General features: G+C 38.5%; 2 protein-coding genes across 5 annotated transcripts; one reads left to right on the forward strand and one right to left on the reverse strand.

The window, feature by feature from the left end:
• The first annotated feature begins 301 nt into the window (after positions 1-301).
• Positions 302-7,615, forward strand: LOC118047031 (DNA topoisomerase 2). 4 transcript variants are annotated; one of them, XM_035056170.2, is made up of 19 exons: positions 302-1,204; positions 1,909-2,201; positions 2,289-2,355; positions 2,460-2,730; positions 2,831-3,027; positions 3,103-3,321; positions 3,408-3,521; positions 3,610-3,720; positions 3,816-3,980; positions 4,105-4,446; positions 4,559-4,692; positions 4,781-5,153; positions 5,224-5,410; positions 5,495-5,544; positions 5,630-6,040; positions 6,174-6,363; positions 6,470-6,534; positions 6,638-6,731; positions 6,906-7,615. In XM_035056170.2, the coding sequence occupies exons 1-19, from the start codon at positions 650-652 to the stop codon at positions 7,472-7,474; spliced, it is 4,407 nt and encodes a 1,468-aa protein (XP_034912061.1). In that variant the 5' UTR covers positions 302-649; the 3' UTR covers positions 7,475-7,615. The 4 variants fall into 4 exon arrangements, with proteins under 4 accessions (XP_034912061.1, XP_034912059.1, XP_034912060.1 ...); XM_035056168.2 differs by having other exon boundaries at positions 303-1,204; positions 6,174-6,375; XM_035056169.2 differs by having other exon boundaries at positions 303-1,204; positions 6,635-6,731.
• A 645-nt stretch (positions 7,616-8,260) lies between these two features.
• LOC118047032 (protein OBERON 4) lies at positions 8,261-14,397 on the reverse strand. The gene is made up of 2 exons (XM_035056172.2): positions 10,717-14,397; positions 8,261-9,458 (listed from the first exon to the last, which is right to left on the reverse strand). The coding sequence occupies exons 1-2, from the start codon at positions 13,814-13,816 to the stop codon at positions 8,908-8,910; spliced, it is 3,651 nt and encodes a 1,216-aa protein (XP_034912063.1). The 5' UTR covers positions 13,817-14,397; the 3' UTR covers positions 8,261-8,907.
• Between the last annotated feature and the right edge of the window lie 1,420 nt (positions 14,398-15,817).

The following is a 15,817-nucleotide window of genomic DNA, read 5'->3' on the forward strand; positions in this document are numbered from 1 at the left end:
GAAAAATAAAATATTAATAAGTTATTTTCCAGCTCATTTTCCATAACATAACCAAACACTGAAAAGTGTTTTTCAGTTCATTTTTCATAACACTACCAAATATCGGAAAATATTTTCCCGAAATTCACTTTCCAGGAATTCACTTTCCCCGAAATTCACTTTCCAAAAGGAATTCATTTTCCTGCAAACAAACGGAGCCTAGATAATTTCCTCTATCAAGCGCTCACCTCTTTCGAGTTTTGATCACCAGATCAATCCTCCACCGTGTGATCCTCGAACCCTTTTTAACAATCATAGAATTCAAATTCCCTCCCAAAATTCAAAATTCAGAATTCAAAATCGCCCGACCGTTATATCTGTTCTGTCTTCCCTTTTTATAATCCGTCATCCATCTCCTTCCCCTCGTTTCGCTTCCAGACACCATCTCTGTGTCTTTGTTCTCTCAAAACTAAAACCCCCAACTTTCTCTCCCTAGAAAAAACCAAGCCCTAAAATCAAATACATCGCAGAAAAACCTCTCTGTTTGTTTAGCAAGAAGCCCTAAACTTTCCCTTTCTACAAGGATCTTCTTCAACAAACCCTAAAAAGAAGAAAAAATTCACACATATCTTCTCGTAAACTCCCTAATTCGTGACTTTCTCTCTCTTCAATGGCGGCAGCGACCAAGAAAGTCCCATTAGCAACAAGCAACAGCGTAAACACGAACCAGGGGAAGACAATCGAAGAAACCTACCAGAAAAAGTCCCAATTGGAGCACATTCTTCTGCGACCCGACACCTATATCGGGTCAATCGAGAAGCACGCACAGACCCTCTGGGTTTACGAGGGTGACAAAATAGTGCACCGATCGGTCACCTATGTGCCAGGTCTTTACAAAATCTTTGATGAAATATTGGTGAATGCAGCGGATAATAAGCAAAGAGACCCGAAAATGGACTCTTTGAAGGTCGTGATTGATGGGGAGAATAATCTGGTTAGTGTTTATAACAATGGAGATGGGGTTCCGGTGGAGATACACAAGGAGGAAGGTGTTTATGTGCCTGAATTGATTTTTGGGCATTTGTTGACTAGTAGTAATTATGATGATGCTGAGAAGAAGACCACTGGCGGGAGAAACGGGTATGGTGCAAAGCTTACGAATATTTTTTCGACCGAGTTTGTGATTGAGACGGCTGATGGGAAAAGGCAAAAGAAGTATAAGCAGGTAATGCTGGTTTTTGTTAATGCCTTGGCGATTTGTTATATTTTTTATAGAATATTTATTAAAAGTTCGAATCTATGAAATATGAAGTGGGCATACAAGTTTAAGGTTTTTTTAATTGGTGGGTTTGTTGTTGAAGCTTTTGATTCTTTTCTTTTTTTGCTGGGAAAGAAGTTAAAGGTTCTGTGAAAGGTTTTGATCAAATTGCTAGTTGATATTTTTTTTGGCTGAATCCTGTGATATGTGAACTGGGATATAAGAGTAATTTTCAAATTGTAGCATGTTTTGACATGAATTAAGGTAATTAAATTAGGCAAAGTTTCTTTTGCAAGGACAGATGGTTTTGTTTATGGTGGATTTTTTGGCTATCTTTTACATGCTCTTATTAATAAGTATGTAATATGGGTTTTGTTGTTGAAGCTTTTGATTCTTTTCTTTTTTTGCTGGGAAAGAAGTTAAAGGTTCTGTGAAAGGTTTTGATCAAATTGCTAGTTGATATTTTTTTTGGCTGAATCCTGTGATATGTGAACTGGGATATAAGAGTAATTTTCAAATTGTAGCATGTTTTGACATGAATTAAGGTAATTAAATTAGGCAAAGTTTCTTTTGCAAGGACAGATGGTTTTGTTTATGGTGGATTTTTTGGCTATCTTTTACATGCTCTTATTAATAAGTATGTAATATGGGTTTGTGTTGTGATGTGAAAGGTTTTCTCTAACAACATGGGGAAAAAATCTGAGCCAATGATCACTAAGTGCAAGGAGGGTGAGAATTGGACCAAGGTGACATTTAAGCCTGATTTGGCTAAGTTTAGCATGACTCATCTGGAAGAAGATGTGGTAGCTTTGATGAAGAAAAGGGTGGTTGACATGGCTGGTTGCCTTGGAAAGACTGTGAAGATTGAGCTCAACGGAAGTCGTGTGCCTGTCAAATCATTTCAAGATTATGTTTACATGTACTTGAACTCTGCCTCTGAACCTGGCTCAGAACGCCCTAAAAGGTTGTTTTAATGATCTTTTGTCCAGCTATCAAGTTTTTAAATGTTTCCACTGTTAAGATGCTCATTAGGTATTTTGGTGCTGGCCAGTTTCTACGAGAAAGTTGGTGATAGGTGGGAGGTTTGTGTGAGCCTCACGGAAGGTCAATTCCAGCAGGTAATTGACAACCTTTCTGAATGGATCGTAGTTTATTTCCTAGCTGTTTGCAATTGTATCACAGTAAAGTTCCCGTATCCAGAATAATTGGGTTTCATTAACAGGTCAGCTTCGTTAATAGCATTGCAACCATCAAGGGTGGAACTCATGTTGATTACGTCACTAATCAGATCACTAATTATGTGATGAATGCTGTTAATAAGAAGCACAAGAATTCCAACATCAAAGCCCATAACGTGAAGAACTATCTGTGGGTTTTTGTCAATTGCCTTATTGATAACCCTGCTTTTGATTCTCAAACAAAGGAAACGTTGACACTTCGCCAGAGCAGTTTTGGATCGAAATGTGAACTTTCTGAAGACTTTTTGAAGAAAGGTCGGTCACATGTGTTGCTTGGTTTTCTGTAAACTATAGCTTTTATATTTATAGAATGTTGGTTTGGAGTCTTGTATGCTGATCATTATCATACTTGCAGTGGCAAAGTCTGACATCGTCGACAACCTCCTCTCGTGGGCAAAATTCAAGGAAAACAAGGAGCTTAAGAAGACTGATGGAACAAAGACAGCGAAGGTTAATGTTCCGAAGCTCGAGGATGCTAACGAGGCTGGAGGGAGGTACTCTGAAAAATGTACATTGATATTGACTGAAGGAGATTCAGCAAAAGCTCTGGCAGTAAGTTCCATGACTGATAAAGTTTTCGGTAGCAACACCAATTCAATTTTCTTTAACAGCAATGAATGTATGCAGATAGCTGGTGTGGCTGGGCTGTCTCAGACGGAACGGAGTTTCTACGGTGTATTTCCTTTGAGAGGTAAATTGCTCAATGTGCGAGAAGCCACGCCTAAACAGCTCAAAGAGAATAAGGAAATTGAGTGCATCAAGAAGATTCTTGGTTTGCAGCATGATAAGCAGTACAGTAATGTCAAGTCTCTGAGATACGGTCATCTGATGATAATGACAGACCAGGTTAGTGCTTCCTTTAGATTTTTTGCCATAGAATCCGCCCATAATTCCTAGAGGAGAGATTTGCTAACTTTTTGTGCTTTAAACAGGATCATGATGGGTCTCACATTAAAGGCCTGCTGATCAATTTCCTTCATTCATTCTGGCCATCATTACTGAAAGTCCCATCATTCTTGGTTGAGTTTATAACTCCTATTGTCAAGGTTGGTGCATATAACCAACCAGTGTTTCAGAAATGTTGATTTTTTTATTCAAGAACTTCGGTAATTTTCAGCCTAATTGTTTGTGCAGGCAACTCATAGAAACGGAACAGTTCTATCGTTTTATTCCATGCCGGAGTATGAATCCTGGAAAGGAAGTTTGGCGGGAAATGCGAGTAGCTGGTCCATCAAATACTATAAGGTTTGTTCATTTCACATGGAAGATAGGAATCTGGGTATACATGGTTATATTCATGTTATTCCCATCATGGGGTAATATAGTTGATGTCATCGTAGGGGTTGGGAACAAGTACATCCAAGGAAGGAAAAGCATACTTTCAAAGTCTTGACAAGCACAAGAAAGACTTTATATGGATGGATGAGCAAGATGGGGATGCAATAGAGCTTGCGTTTAGTAAAAAGAAGATCGAAGCAAGAAAGAGTTGGCTTCGGCAGTACGAGGTTGGTTTTTCTGCATATTTGTTGTTAAATTTATTTTGCACCCCTTTCCCCGCCAGAAGAAAAATGTTTGATGCACGAAACTACTGTCTTCTAACGGGATCTTAGTTTCTCTGAATTTTTGCAGCCTGGTACTCACCTTGATCAGAAACAGAAGCTCATAAAGTACAGCGATTTCATTAACAAGGAGCTTATATTGTTTTCCATGGCGGATCTTCAAAGATCCATTCCTTCAATGGTTGATGGCCTCAAGCCTGGTCAGAGGAAGATCCTTTTCTGTTCTTTTAAGAGGAATTTTGTCAAAGAGGCGAAGATTTCCCAGTTTTCTGGTTATGTATCCGAGCATTCTGCTTATCATCATGGTGAGCAGAGTCTTGCCAGTACAATCATTGGAATGGCACAGGATTTTGTTGGCAGCAACAACATTAACCTTCTTCTGCCAAATGGTCAATTTGGCACCCGCAGTGTGGTAAGATAAATGATGTCTCACTTTTTAAAGTTAAATCAACCTCAGTAAGGAGTGTTGTTATTATTCTAGAACACTAATCTGATTCTCGTTTTCTATTTTCATCATTTCACAGGGAGGCAAAGACCATGCAAGTGCTAGGTACATTTATACTCAGCTCTCTCCTATTACGAGGTTCTTGTTCCCAAAGGATGATGATGGCCTTCTTGATTACTTGGATGAAGATGGGCAAACCATTGAACCTACTTGGTAAAAGTTTTATTTCAATAACCAAAAAAATTATGAGTGCCTTCAAGGTTACATATAAAGAATGTTGCCTCATTTCCTTTTCGTCCAGGTACATGCCAATTATTCCAATGGTCCTTGTGAATGGTTGTGAAGGAATCGGCACTGGCTGGAGCACTTTCATCCCTAACTATAACCCAAGGGATGTTGTCGCAAACATAAGGCGGTTATTGAATGGTGAAATGATGGAGCCTATGAATCCATGGTATAGAGGTTTTAAAGGAACTATTGAAAAAGGTGCATCAAAGGAAGCTGGTTGTAGCTACACTGTTAATGGTGTCATCAATGAAGTAAATGAGACAACACTCAGGATAACTGAACTGCCCATCCGTCGGTGGACAGATGATTACAAGGCATTTTTGAATTCTGTTACAGAGGGGAATAGAGATGAAAATGGCAATTTACCAAAGGATCCCTTTATTAAGGTAATATTGATATCTAACAGGTGAACTGTTCAATGCTTCTATTTTCTCATGCACAATGTTCTGGTTGCAGGATTTCAGAAAGTATGGTGATGATGCGACAGTAGTTTTTGAAGTTCTGTTGTCGGAAGAGAACATGATGATTGCAAAGCAAGAGGGTTTGCTAAAGAAATTTAAATTAACCACCTCAATTAGCACAAGTAATATGCACCTCTTTGATTCAGCAGGGGTGATTAAAAAATATGACAACCCAGAACAAAGTATGAGTTAGATATCATTTATGCCTGTTCTACAATACATCATCACCTTGTTTGAATGCTCACTTTTCTTCTTTCCACCTGCAGTCCTTGAAGATTTTTTCCACTTAAGGCTTGAATACTACGAGAGAAGAAAGGTATGTCATAGAATTACCACTGAACTTTTTTAAACTAGTTCCCGCTGGTAAACCGGTTTGATTAGTGCTTTTCTAAATAATGCAGAAAGTTCTGCTGGAAAATCTAGAATTCGAGTTGTTGAAACTGGAAAACAAGGTCAGGTTTATCCTTGGAGTCGTGAGAGGTGAAATCATTGTGAATAACAGGAAGAGAGCCGATTTGTTCCAAGAGCTGCACCAGAAAGGTTTTACCCCCATTCCGAAGAAATCTAAGGCTGTTGTTGCTGGGGCAACGGATGATAAAGATGAAGCAGAAGACAGCCTTGAAGTTTCTGGGGTGAGGGCTAGTGACTATGACTATTTGCTGTCAATGGCAATTGGAACCTTGACACTAGAAAAGGTTCAGCAGCTATGTGCTGACCATGACAAACTCAATGGAGAGGTTGACAATTTAAGAAAGACAACTCCAATAGTTTTGTGGGTGAAAGATCTTGAGGCTCTTGAGATGCAACTTGATGTATGTGCAAAGTCATCACTTCATATTTTCTTGTTTTCATTTACTTTTTTTCCACTTAGCTATTTCATTTTCTTTGCCTTTTACTTTTTCTTTGATGTGACATCTTTGATTTTTATGCAATACATGCATTTAGGTGCTGGATAAATGTGATGCTGAAGCAGAGGAGGCAAGAAAGAAATTAAAAGGTGATGCAAATGGCGAAGCTGGTTTTAAGGTTTCTAAACAAGCACCTAAAAATCCAAGGAAGTACACTAAGAAAGCCATAAATGAAGAAGTATCTGTTGAGACCATGGGAAAACCATCCAGTTCTGCAATGGAGACAGGTCAGCAGGCAGGTAGAGATGCTTCTACTAACAAACTATCTATTCTTGGCATGTTTTATAAATTTCCTTGAGCTCTGTTAATGTTTACTCTATATATCTCTGTCAGAGAATGCTGCTGAGGTAGTGAAACCCAAAGGAAGGGGAGGATCAAGGAAGGCTCCTGCTAAAAAGGTACTCCCGTAAACACCCCCGCCCCCCCCCCCCCAAAAAAAAAAACCGCAAACAGAATTGAGCTTTTTGAAACTTACGACCTCCTGTTTCTGTTCACCAGCAGGACAAACCAATTTCGGATGAGGATGATGAAATAGAATCGTTGAAGGATCGACTTAAGGCATATAGACTTGATTCTTCGCCTGAGCAATCAGCTGGTGAGTTTTTCTATCCAATTTATTTCCCATTGTATAATGGTTGAACTTGGAGAATTTCAGTTTTTCTCTGTTAATTTGAAAGGACGATTCGATGCGGAGACACTTGTGTTTGGCCATGGATTGGACATCTTTACTTGTGACCTTAATGGTTATTGGTTTGTTTTACTGTCACAGAAACGGAGACTGATGTGCTTCGAGTACCAGCTGGGAGAAACGCTGCTAGGAAGAAGCCTCTAGCGGCTGTCTCAGTAATTTCTGATAGTGAGGACGAACCAGATCTTGACGACGACTTCGATGTACAAGTGAAAGCTGTCCCAGAAACAAAAAAGAAGGGGGGGAGAAAAGCTGCTGCTGCAAATGAAAAGGCGGCCAAACCACCTGCAGCGACGAAGAGGAGAGGGCCAGCCAGCAAGCAGTCCCAGGGATTGGGCCAGCAGCTTCTAACTGAAATGTTGAAGCCTGCTGAAGAATCAGGAATATCTCCAGAAAAGAAAGTGAGGAAAATGAGGGCATCTCCATTCAACAAGAAGAGTGGTTCTTTATTGGGCGGAAATCACAAGGGAGATGATACTGGAATTGAAACAATGCCAGCTTCTACATCTGAAAACGCCGATGTCATCGACGTGCCAGCAAAAGCAAGACCGCAGAGGGCAACCCGGAAGCAGACTACGTATGTCTTGAGTGACTCAGAGAGTGAAGATTCTGATTTTGAGCAGGCTAGTGAAGATTCGGACTCCGACTAGGTGGTTTGCTTGGTTTAGGGAACTTTAGATTAGGAATGGGAAACTCGAGCTCATTTCCCCATGAAAATTGATAATTGCTTGTGAGCAACTATTTTTCTTTAGAGTACGTAATAATTTGATATATATATTCTCTTTGCCCCATTTTCTTTGCCTGCCTTTTCTACTGTTCAAATATCAAACAACATTTTTCACTAGTTTTTTTTTTTTTTTTAATTTGAATAAGATAGACATTTTCTTCAATGATTTCATTTCATGTTATTAGACTGACTAATCATGAGCCACCGATATATATATATATATCGGTGGAGTTTGCAGACCAACATGACGAACATTTTTCTCACTTTTCTAATGTTTGGCGTGACTTTGAAAACTAGTCAATTTCTCGTGAATAGTTATTGCCTCTGGGAATCATGAAAGCTATGATACTGAGCGTCATGTGAGCAAACATGAGCAGACGAACTCAGAAATAGCCATATCTCTGCGAGCCATCTCCTTAACTCTCCAAATTCAGAACCAAAATGAAGCATGTCATTTGCATCAAATAAATTCTATGAGAATTAGCTGAATACAGCCTATTTTATGATAGTAAGGAAAAAAAAAAAAACTAAAATATAAACCCACATTGCATGCGTTGATCCACATTGCCAAAATGTTAGCTTTTTAACAAAAAACACCACACAAAGAAGTGCCCGTGTGGAGATGGTAAATCTGCCTGGGCTCTGGCTTCGGCTCCTGACTCTATCCTGCTAATATTACAAAGGCTGATAAAGATTGGCAACGGTGACCTCATTAATTGTTATTTTCCTTGTGATTGTGAAAGAGAAAAAAGCAGTAACTGTTCTTATTTACATTCGATTTTCTCACTGCCATTATCATGTTTCCTCCCAATGCAGACTCATCCTGGAACGAACCACATCTTCTATCCCTTTTAACCAGTTTAGTTATTCCCAGGACACATCTATCTTTCTGGTCCAGCATTCTCACTCCAGTTCCAGTTCAAAGACACAAATGTGTACATGCCCAAGACAAGCGATCCGAGGATGCCCTTGTATTCAAAATATGCATGAATGAATTGACAATAGCTGATCAGAACCCGTTTCCTTTTCTTCACCGATCCGCTCACAGAGAATGGCCCTAATGTAACCTAAACACAGTACTTAAATCCCTTCAAATTATGAGAACCTGATCTATCATCTCTCTTTCAAACTGCCCATAAAAGGGAGCGGCTTACAGCATATAGAGGTTTTGCAGTTTCTGTACAAATTCATGTTAGCAGTGAGGGGGGAGACAGAATGGACCAAAAGATACACCTCCAATCTGTGAAACAGAAAATGGGTGCCATATTGCTACATTGCGGATACACTAGTACAGTTCTAAAGAGTAAATTTACTCGACTCGATGACTTTCTCATGCAAAACCCTACAATGCAGAGATCACATGGTGAGGTTTCGTTTTGTAGCTTCCATTTTTAATACGAGGTCCTTAATATCTGCTTCCATCCTCATCTTCATACTGAAGTATTCCTGATGAGCTCTTTCAAGGGACTGAAATTCTTCAAATCTTTGTCTCCGCATTTCCTCAGCCTCAACTATGTGCAGTTTTGAGAGTCTACCTGCATGCTCTTCTTCAATTTTTTCACTCTTCGCAATCACAATTCGTTTCAGGCCCTCAGCTTCTCTTCTAGCATCATCAGCACGTGCTTGGAACATCTTAGCTTCAGCCTGTTTGATTCTGACAATGCTCTCCAGTTCATCGAAAAGTGGCTCCTTCTGGGCACTTCTCAACAACTCGGACCCAACAGGGCGTTTATCATTCAAATCAGAATGGAAGCTAGTTGATCTTTCCAATTGAGGAGTTTTTTCAGCATAGACAGATTTGAACCATGCAGTATCCTGGCTAGGTCCAGCAATGGTGCCATTGCTTCCATTTCCTTGTTCCTTTCCAGAGAAACCAGATGCGTTGCCACACTTGGATGGATCACTTTCTGCAATAATGGAGGACATCATAGGAATAGAGATAATACACAAATAAACAAAAGACAAACATAAACACATGGATGCCACAGGAGATTGTGGCAGCATTAGCGTAGCACAGAAGAGTTAAGGCCGGCAAATGCTAAGAATTAATTCATTAATGCTCGTGCAAGCAAGTGAAAGACACCATTTTGACATAACTTGCCAATAATCCACACATTCAAATAAAGAAAATCAACTCAGCATGTTGCAGATTGAAAGCTGATTTAAGATGGAAATGAAGTAAAATTACAGCCCCATCACCACTTCACCATAGATAGTCCCCTGATTAAAACTAGTATCAAAATGCCGAAACACATGAAAAATAAGCATACCAAAAATATTTAAATAATTATGAAATTAACCCTCACGAGTTCAGCAAATCCCAGCTCTTTAATAAAGGAGGTGTGTATACCTCTGACAACAGTTGGCTGCAACTCAGACCAGCTGGCAGGAAAATTAACTCAGCATATTGAGAGGCCATTTAGAACTGCGATCCAGTGTTTCCCTGAATTTTTTTAAAAACATTTGCTTTTTTTTATTATTATGTTTTTGGATTTGATATGATATTGTCAAGAATGATTTTTAGAAAATAAAAAAAATATTATTTTGATGTATGTCCGAGCAAAAGCACTTTAAAAAGCAATCGCTAACATACTCTTGAACACCCTCTGAAACAGCATGTCATTTTACAAAATGTGCTTCCTACAAATAACCATGTCCTGAACTATGTACAAAGTTGTATGCATTTCACAGTACGTACACCATAGAAAATAAAAGGTGAATGACATTCCTCATCCTGAATGAAATAATGAACACTAAGATTGAAAGCTGTCTTCACAAGAAATATCAGAGTTCTCTCACAAGTTGCTCATTTGGGATGCAGAGAGAAAAATAACTTTGTGCGACTAAAATGTTACCATCTTTAGAAATTGTTATAATCTCCCTAGTGCAATAACATTCAAATTAACCATCTTCAAAATGACAAGACCCTGATATAGAAAATATATATCCCTAAAAACTAAAGGTACAAACTACAAACAAATGTGAAAAACTAATATGTTTATGTTTTTCAACAGCCAAAAGCAGAGAATCAATTGTAAGGGACGTCAAAAAGTTAATTGATAATAAAGCATCTCATACCAGCACACCTCTTCAAAAAGACGAGAACACAAAGCACTCCAATAAATATACAGAAAGTCATTGGATGAATGATTCAGAGCAACTTACCAGTCAGGAAACCCATTATATAATTGAACACCTCAGGAAGAATGGACTTATTTGCCAATTTTGCCAGCATCTGATCGGCTATTTCATGCAGCTGTCTCCCTCTCAAATCCTTGCTGGCACAGAAAATTCTCTTGACATATTCAAGTTCTCTGCAAAATGTCTCTGCTGTCCAATCTTTTGCGAAGTTCTGGAAAACCTCCTTCACAAAGCCAAACATCTCAGAAGGATGATCGCAGGCAACACAATGGAACTGCATCTCAGTAGTCCCTTGAGCACCACTCACACTCCTTCCATTCCTAATGCAAGCTTCTCGCAGTGCACAATCAGCATGACACCAATGAAGGCAAACATCACACCCAACCCAGCTGCATGTATTAGATGCCATGTCAAACTTTGAGCACACAAGACACATACATGAACTGCAAAAACCATTCTTCTTCACACAAACTTTGCAATCACATTCATCCACAGGCAAATGACTTTGACATGTCAGATTTCTGCACCTCAAGTTTAGGAAAACCTCAGCCAAATCAGAAGACGAAATACCACTGTCTACTTGAAGATACTCGGGCAACCCTGTTCGCAAAGCAACCAAGACTTCCAGTTGAACACGATGGGATTTCAACAGCATATCCAAGGTTAACTCAGACCTGTTCTGCAGCATGCTTTGGAATGCACATGCTTGCCCTTGCTTATTGGCATTTAACAAAATCTCTCGAATACTCTCCTTCAAACACGATGCAGATTGCGCTGTCATTTCATGGAATTTCTTAGCCATCACATGAATGGGCTCAGAAACTATTCTGCCAACGATGGTCTCAACAAAATCAGCTCCACCCATCAAGAATTGCTCTAGTTCCTTCTGGCTATTACTTCTAGATAGGCTACTGCCATGTTTCTCTTTCATGGTACGCTTCTTCTCAAAGCTATAAGTTGAACCAATATCATGAGATCCCACACTTTGAGAAGGGGATCTAGTGTCATCATGGTTCCTTGCCTGCCCCCCAGGCAACTGTCTATGAAAACTCAATTGTCTTTCAAGTTCATTGTTCATTTTAGAGGTTCCTTGCAAAGCTTGACCATTTGACAAACCTGGCACTGCTTGAGGCTGATGAAGAGAGCCATTTCCATTCATCAAAATTTTTTGATACAAGGGAACATCTTTATGCTTGGAATCATTTTGAGTCTGACCCTGCCAATGTGTTTGATCAATACCCTGAAATATGGGCCGGCTGTGAACAGATTGTTCATAGTTGTCCATGTCCAAGGAATTCTGAGTTAGAGAACAGCTTGGATTGTGATAAAATGACTGAGAACCTGAAAAGGACATTGATGCAGTAAACCCATCTGAATTTGTTCGAAATGAACTAAAAGACTGAACACTTCTCCCATGACTCGGAGAACCAGGAGCCTGGCCTGTGTCTCCGGTTGCACCAATAGGCAACAAAACATTCGGTAAGCTAAGAGAAAGATCAAGCGGTTCCAACAGCAGCTTTTCATCTTTCGATTTGATACCACTTGATTCCTCTGCTTTCTCGAATCTTCTAACAGGAGAGGTAGAGAACAACTCAAATCCCCTAGTACTTGGTCCTTCCATATCATCTTCCTCGTTCCTGAAAGTTGCAACATTTCTCGATTCTCTTTCAGCCCATGTACCATCTTCTGCAGAATCAGGAGCATTGATCGGTGAAACAGCCACACTTTTGCCCTTGTCCTTCACATTCTGACTCGAAATCTCTGTCACCATATTTATATTCACTTCAGTTCCTCCATTTTCCTTCACAATTTCCTTGTTTGACTCTATCACTTCAACATCATCTGCCTTCACCTCGAGATCAATACCCTTATCTTGTATATTATTCTCCTCCAAATTCAAAGACTCCTCAACAATCACATTCTTACTTACCTCCCCCCTGCACTCAACTTTTTCCTTCAAACTCTTGCTGTCCTTGGTATCTCCATCACCATCCGTATTTCCAACTTCATCCTCACTAACACTATCATTTGAATTCTCCTCAACATTTGGCTTCTCACCAGCTTCCTTCACCACATCCTTCCCCTCATTAACATTTTCTTTATGGGACCTTGTCTCTTCATTTACTAGCTCCTTAACTTCAGCCTCAGTCTCAACCTTCCTATGATCAATATCTACTTTAACATTCTCTAGCTCTTCATTTACATTATCACTCTCATCTTCCTTGGCAACTTTAGGAACTGAATCAGGCTCTGGCTCAAGCTCCCCTTCTTCTATTTCGCTACAATTCCCACTCTGAACAACCTTCACCTCCATCTCCACACTTTTAGCCTCTACCTCAACACTCTTTGTCTCTGCTTCACTTTTCTTCCCCACCTCCACACTCTTAGATCGCTCACTCCCCGAATCCTTCGACCACGTGGGTGAAGACCTAGACTTGGAATTCGAACGCTTCACTTTCGCCTCATCCCTCCCACTGCCACTTCCTCTCGCCACTCTAGTTTGCTCACTCCCAGAATCCCTGGACCAAGAAGGTGACCTAACAACATCTCTCAACCCCTTAGGAGAAGACCTAGCACTCCCCATCCTCTCCTCATTTCCACCTCTACCACCACCACCTCTACTCTCCTCAAATTCCTTACTCCCAAACCTCCTCCACGACGAAACACTTACTTCTCTCCTTGACCTTTCCCTCTCCGACCTAAACCCTTTAGGAAACTCCCTCCTCGACCCAGCTAAACTCTCCGGTCGATGAATAACCCTATCATTACCACCACCACCACCACCACCACCACCACCACCACTTCCAGAATAACCTTCTCTGCTATTACTACTACCTCCACTGCCATACCTATCAAACCCTAACCCTAAACCTTTTCTCCTATCAAAGCTATCAAATTCATGATCTGATCGCTTCCTAACCATTCTGGAGCTCTCTCTATTATCCTCATCAGTAGATCGGTCTCGATCGTACCTGCTAGAGGATGATGACGAGGAAATCAATCCTTTGCGTACATTATCAGATTTGTGATAGAAACTTCTAGATGATCTACTTGGATTTGAATCCTTGACTGAGCTTTTCTCGTTATAAGAATCAAGATCATCACTTGATCTCAATCTCTTCATTTTCAAACTAATAATAATTAATTCACAACAACAAAAATGATTTAAAATAGTAAAGTTAAGAGATTTGAAACCCTAATTTTTGGGATCAGATTTAGAATACATCGTTTACATGCTACAGAATGAAAGCTAGGGTTCATCTGTAAACTACTTTCAGAATTGAAAAAAAAAATAAAAAAATGAAAATGATAGTTTTGAAATGCTTAATTTTTTAGGGTAAAATTTGAAAAGGGAAAGGGGGTTTTGAAAAGCTAAACTGATTGAGACGGAAATTTACAGGGTAAAACGACACAGCAGCAGAAGCAAGAAGAAGGAGCAAGAGAATGAGGTTGGAAGCTAAGACTATCGGTAGCCTGTTGTTTTGACCCAAAATTGAAAATGGCAGGGAAGCTTTGACTAATTTTTTAGGGTGGCTGTAGATGGAGAGAGATTGATTACTGGTCGAGCCGGTGAAGGATGGAAGGAAGGTGACCGGGAGAGAGGGAAGAGGAGAGAGATTTGGGAAAGGAAGGAGTTGTGTGAACAAGGTTTAAGCCGTGTGAACAAGGAAGGAAAGAGAGATGAGATTTGGGAAAGGCAAGAGTTGTGTCATTCTTTCTTACATTCATATATTTCAGTCAACGCAGTTTAACTGCTGCTGATTTTTTAAGTTAAATTAAATATTATTTTATGATAGTGTGGGTGAGAGAGAGAGAGAGAGAGAATTGGATACGCAAAAGCCAGTCCAAGACATGCACGCCTCGAGGCAACTTGTATTCCGGTAGTTTTTAATATTGTGCTGGCATTGTTTTTTTATAGTATTTTTTAAAAAAATATATATATAATAATAATAATTTTAAATAAAAAATAAATAAATTTTTAGCAAACATGCAACCAACAACATAACCAAATGATATTTTTATAAATACATTAATGCAACGGCTGTTTGGGAGTGCTTTTTAAAAGCGCTTTTAAAAAAATTTGAATTTTTTTATTATTACTTTGAATTAATATGTTTTTTATATTTTCAAATCATTTTGATGTGCTGATCTCAAAAATGATTTTTAAAAAATAAAAAAAATATTATTGACATATTTTTTTGAGTGAAAAGCAACTACAACCACACTCCCAAACACGTCCTAAGAGTGTAGGAATTATTCGATTTGAAGTGAAACAAAAACTATTATAAGATCATACATGTCTATTTTCTTCTTCTTTTTTTATCTATTTATATTCATGTTCTTTTATCATCTCCGAGTACATTTTAACTCTATATTTTCTTATGATTTTTAGGTTTACAAGTATTAATGTGCATTAGATTATAAATAAAAGTATTATTACAACTACATTTACAAGATTATATGAAATAAAAATATTTTATATGTTTCCCAAATCTTTATTGATCTTATTTATTTTATTTACTCTTTATTAAGTAAATTGCTTGCTTATAAATATATAGTCTTATAATAAGTTGCAACACAATCGCTCGAACCTTCTATCTTGAAGAAAAATAATTATATTTGACTTGTGGATAAAAAAATAGAATGCGTGTTTATCTATTTAATTTTTTCAAGTGAATTATATTTCTTTTGAGTTCATAACAAATTTATTCAATATTTCACTGAATGTTTATTCAATATTTATTATAATGTTAAAACTAAATCCCTAATAATTTTAATATTTTTCATGAAGTAACCATGACAAATCTTGTCAAACTTGAGTTTGTGGCACTCGATATTTTAGGCGAGAATTTTTTTATCTAGGGTCCTTGATGCCCAAATTTATCTAGATGTCATAGGTCTTGTAGACACTATTAAAGATGACAATGAAACATCTAGTCAAAATAAGGCAAATGCCATTATTTTTTTATGTCGTCATCTTTATAAGAAGTTGAAAATTAAGTATTTCACAGTCAAATATTCTCCTTTTTTTTTTTTTGCAAAGCTTTGAAGAAAAATATGACCATCAAAGGATAATTATTCTTCCAAAAGCTCGTTATCATTTGATACATTTACAATTGCAAGA

Source organism: Populus alba, chromosome 1, assembly GCF_005239225.2.
Source record: "Populus alba chromosome 1, ASM523922v2, whole genome shotgun sequence".
NCBI lineage: Eukaryota > Viridiplantae > Streptophyta > Magnoliopsida > Malpighiales > Salicaceae > Populus > Populus alba.